Source organism: Uranotaenia lowii, chromosome 2 (genome assembly GCF_029784155.1).
Source record: "Uranotaenia lowii strain MFRU-FL chromosome 2, ASM2978415v1, whole genome shotgun sequence".
NCBI lineage: Eukaryota > Metazoa > Arthropoda > Insecta > Diptera > Culicidae > Uranotaenia > Uranotaenia lowii.
In genome coordinates this window covers 272529235-272533605 of record NC_073692.1, presented here as the reverse complement: position 1 = coordinate 272533605, position 4371 = coordinate 272529235, and the positions used below count along the sequence as shown (strand labels likewise).

Below are 4371 nucleotides of genomic sequence, written 5' to 3'. Positions count from 1 at the left end.
CAAGCCTCCAGCAACCGGTTCCGATGGCGGATGCAGCAAGAACTTCTGTGCAGTAGCAGCCGGAATCTTACGAGAGTCAGCGGAACTTGCGCGAAATATGCCAGCTGCTGTGGAGTTCCATCATCAAGCAGGAGGTTTTCCGCCGCGGGTCCCAAGACTTTGGCTACAGTGAGTCGGAAACGTTTGCCCTGGTGCAGCGAGGAGGAGTGTATGCGCCATTGCCCCGGTTCAAACCTATCTGCTAAAGATACCGCTCATGATCCCGGCCACAGTTTCAGCGACTTGATGACCGATTAGTGCAAAACGTTACTCATACGGTCTCTGTCATATTCATATAAAGTGTGGAACGATTAAATATCGGATTGTGAATCTTCGCCACCGGCCCAGGTTAGAATATTCGAACGGTATCTAGTTTCTGGAAGAAGAACCATTTCGAGTTAAAGTACATTTTAACATGTAATCAACAATAAAAATAAACATTCATATCATTTTTTTTGTTTATTTATACATACGATAATACGCCATTTTTATTCTAAAATTTTCAAATAAAGATTTGTCATAGGTTTTCAAAACACCCGATATTTTTGTCGATATTGCGAACACTTTGCTGGAGATTTTTTTTTTTGAGTTAAACTTTGTTTTTTAATGCTGCCGCTGGTGGTACTATCAGTTACGGCTAACGCCTGTGGTCGCAATCGTGACTGAGGAACCGGGCGAGTGATGATGTTTTCTTCAACCAGAGTTTGGTCTACTGCTGGTCAATTGCAAGTTCTGCACTATTCAAAATTATGCTAATTCCGACGACCCACTCGGCTGTAAAGAACAAACCCTTCTGTCACCGATACTGGCGGGCCAAGGGCCTATATTTTCACCTCCTTTCGACCCAGCACAGAATACTTCATCACCCCGCGAGCAAAATTCCGTCCGCACATTAGACCGAATCAAAAGAAGAGCCACAATTGCTTAACTAATTAACAATTGTTTACCAAAATTACCAAATTTCAATGAATGTCAACAAAGATTTTTTTTTCAGTGCATGTTTGCTCTCGCCCCTTTCTAGTGAGCAAATTTGGTGATTTTGTCGGTCCCGACGGCAACGGCCCTATTTTTCTCACCCTCATACTAACCCCCGGTGCGGTATGAGAGTGATTAAACGCGTGAGCATTTTCACTATACTCGCGATTGCTGCGGATGCCCTAAGGACCGCGAAGAAATCTAAGCCTCAAAACGACGAAATTTTACATTCCATATCTCAGACACCGTTGGACCAAACTTTATAAAGATTGTATTTCTGAGATTTTGTCAATTGAGTTAATTATATTCGAGTTTTGCTTCTAAGAGTATCACAATTGCGTTAAGTGAAAAAACGAGATATTTCGCATTTTCTCCTCAATGTGTTCACACAATATTTGCAATTCTTGTTGGAAAGGTTTAATTAAGTAGAGAAACCCATTTTTTTTTATTTTTTCAAAGAAGGCTCCAGAGCGTCGAAAGCTCCTTATTTTTGCTGAAAAATTTTGTCCTAGGTACTTGTTCACGTTTTGCCCATAAGGCTGTCATTGATATGATCGCAAATCTTATTGATTGAACTGATTGTAATATGGTGGTCAGCTCTATCAGGAAAAAGGTGAATTTTCGATAAAGCAGATTATGCTTATCAACTAGAAAGCTTCCAAATCAATGACCATCGCCTATATAACCAGCTCTGTTCTTTTGACTAGGTTATTAGAATCGAGTAATTTTTTCATCATGCAAAGTGCTCTGTTTATTGGACTGACCCTCCTACTGGGAGGATCAGTTTTCGCAAATTTGTTCAACACATCCGTTTACGATGGATTCCACCGACCGGACAGGAACAACACACAAAACAATACCCAGAGCAGATGTACAGGACAGGCCGATGGTACTCTATTTCCCTCTTTGAACAACTGTTCCTTCTTCGTAAGTTGCCTGAATAGTACCGAAGTTGAATTGGAATGCAGACCATCTGGAACACTCTTCGATTACGAGCGTCAAGTTTGTGATTATGAAGAATTTGTAACTTGCTTCAGTCCGGATCGGTGTGCCGCCGAACCAGATGGTCTGATCCCATCTGAGGACTGCAGCAAATTCCACATTTGCCGAGGTGGAGCAAAGGTCGAAGAAGTAACCTGTGTGCCGTCGGGAACTCTGTTCGATTACATTCGAGGAGTTTGTGACCACCCATCTAACGTTGTTTGTTGGGGATCGTCTCAAAACCTGTGTGAAGGAAAACCTGACGGAGCCCCAGTGCCAGATAAGGATTGTTCATATTTTTCGGAATGCCTCAATGGAGAAGCTGGAGAACCCATTCGCTGCCAACCAGAGGGAACGGTCTTTGACTATCAGCGAGAGGTTTGTGATTTTGTTGGAGAAGATGTTTGCTGGACTGGTGGAAACATTGGTGGTGGTAACTCGACAACTGAAGCTCCAGGCACAACCGTTGCCCCGACACGTCCTCCATCTCCCGAACTGCCTCCTGGCACCTGTAACGGCATCCAAGTTGGATCGCTGCCATATCCCAACGATTGCACCATGTTTATCGCCTGCATTCTGGGCCAACCCCTCCTTCAACCTTGTCCACCTGGACAAATTTACATCGAAAGCATCGCACAGTGTGGCAAAGGAGATATCAATACCTGCGAGGCTGATCCCCGTTGGCTGGAAGAGTTCTACAAACAGCAAGGCCGGTATCCGGTAATCAACAACTACTGAGCAGAGGACAGCCTTTTGCTTTTTATTAGAACAGATTAACTTAGAGCTATTGTTCTCTTTTTCTTAAGTGCTGTGTTCTGTTGATAACAGTATTCAAATAAATCATTGTCGAAAAAGTTAAAACTCATTTTAGAATAAAATTATTGTATAAGTAACCAACAAATTTGTGTTTAGAATGATAAATGGATCCTCAAATCACATTCACTCACAAAGATTATTCAAATCTTTGTGTAACTTGTTTGTTTGTTTGTTCTTTCTTATTTATATGGGCTTAACTGTTTTTATCTTATTATGTTCGCTGCTTTGGGTAGATCGAAGAAAATTCATTCTATCAAATATCAAAATGCGTTTGCGAAAGGGTAATCATAAAAAAAGATACTGATTCTGCGTAGTTATCGTATTTGTTTGTTTTCGATCTTTTTAACTTTAAGCTGAATTTCATATTTTTAATATAATATAAATAGTGTTTGGTTAAGATTTGTATGGATGACATTTCTCTACAGTTAGCTTGTTTAGCGAAAGAGAGTTTCCTATCGGCTTCTCTGGATTTTTTTGCGAAATTGGAATTCACTCGTCAAAATTTATAATTTTTTTTTATCGAATTGATAGACAGTGTAAAACTGCTCAAGCACACCCATTATTGTGGAAACTTTTTACCTTAAACCATTATAACGAGCTTCAGACAATTTTAAAGTCTATCGAATGCGGCACGCTCCTCTGTTACGAAAATTTACCCAGCTAAAGCTTAGGACATTTAGAAATGGGACAGTTACGAATGCGTGTATCGTAAAAACTGTCCGTTTGATCACATTACTTTCTATGAAGGAAATGAAGGTAGTCTTACGATAATTCATGAAAAAATTTAAAAAAAAAATATTTATAAGTTTTTGTGTGCAAAATGTCTACTTTATTCATGCATCCATCGGCCGGCGCACACATTTTTCTGTCATATACTTCCTCCAATCTGTTTTTAGGTGACAGCATCCTCCTCCTTCAATGTCTGCTAGTTTTTGGTCCAATGCTTCTCTTTTCGAAGAAACTGAGTTCAATTTAGTGGGTACAGCTATTTCAAAATAAAAAAAACTCGATTATTTTTTAGCCATTTCAAATTGTTTTAAATTAAATTTCTGCTAGAAAAATCTCTCGATAACGAAGTAAAACCATTATGAGATTGATCCTTAATAATAAATGGTTAGTATAGATCACGAGTTGCGAAGCGTATATACAAGATTACTCTTTTTTGGCTTTTAAAAACAGCGAAAACCACAGCTTTCGTTTTGAATTTTTGAATTGTTGTACTTTTCCCAAGCAGTATTTTGGCAAATCATTATATTTAATACAAAACAACCAGCAAATACAAACTTTAATCTGCTAAGGACCTTACCACGAGCAGACATGTTAAAGGATTCAAACGCTGGATTTTGTTTGAAATAGGGTTTTTCATAAGTTTTGGATTTATTTATTTATTTTTATTTACATAGTATACCATCTCACGACATAACTTGACGAACATAATTCCTATAATTCACTCGGTCCATGGCAACCGTCCCAATTTCTCGGACACCCCACGTTCGCCAGATCACGCTCCACTTGGTCTAACCACCTCGCTAGTTGCGCCCCCGCTCGTCTTGTTCCTAC

At 39.6% G+C, this 4371-nt stretch overlaps 1 protein-coding gene across 1 annotated transcript; it reads left to right on the top strand.

Annotated features, from left to right (window-relative positions):
• The first annotated feature begins 1721 nt into the window (after positions 1-1721).
• LOC129745998 (uncharacterized) lies at positions 1722-2890 on the top strand. Its single transcript, XM_055739414.1, has one exon. It carries the CDS (start codon positions 1750-1752, stop codon positions 2731-2733), a length of 984 nt encoding a protein of 327 aa, XP_055595389.1. The 5' UTR covers positions 1722-1749; the 3' UTR covers positions 2734-2890.
• Positions 2891-4371: the final 1481 nt, after the last annotated feature.

Excerpts from the sequence above, each read along its gene's own strand:
- LOC129745998 (XM_055739414.1), top strand. The coding sequence starts at position 1,750 with ATGCAAAGTGCTCTGTTTATTGGACTGACCCTCCTACTGGGAGGATCA.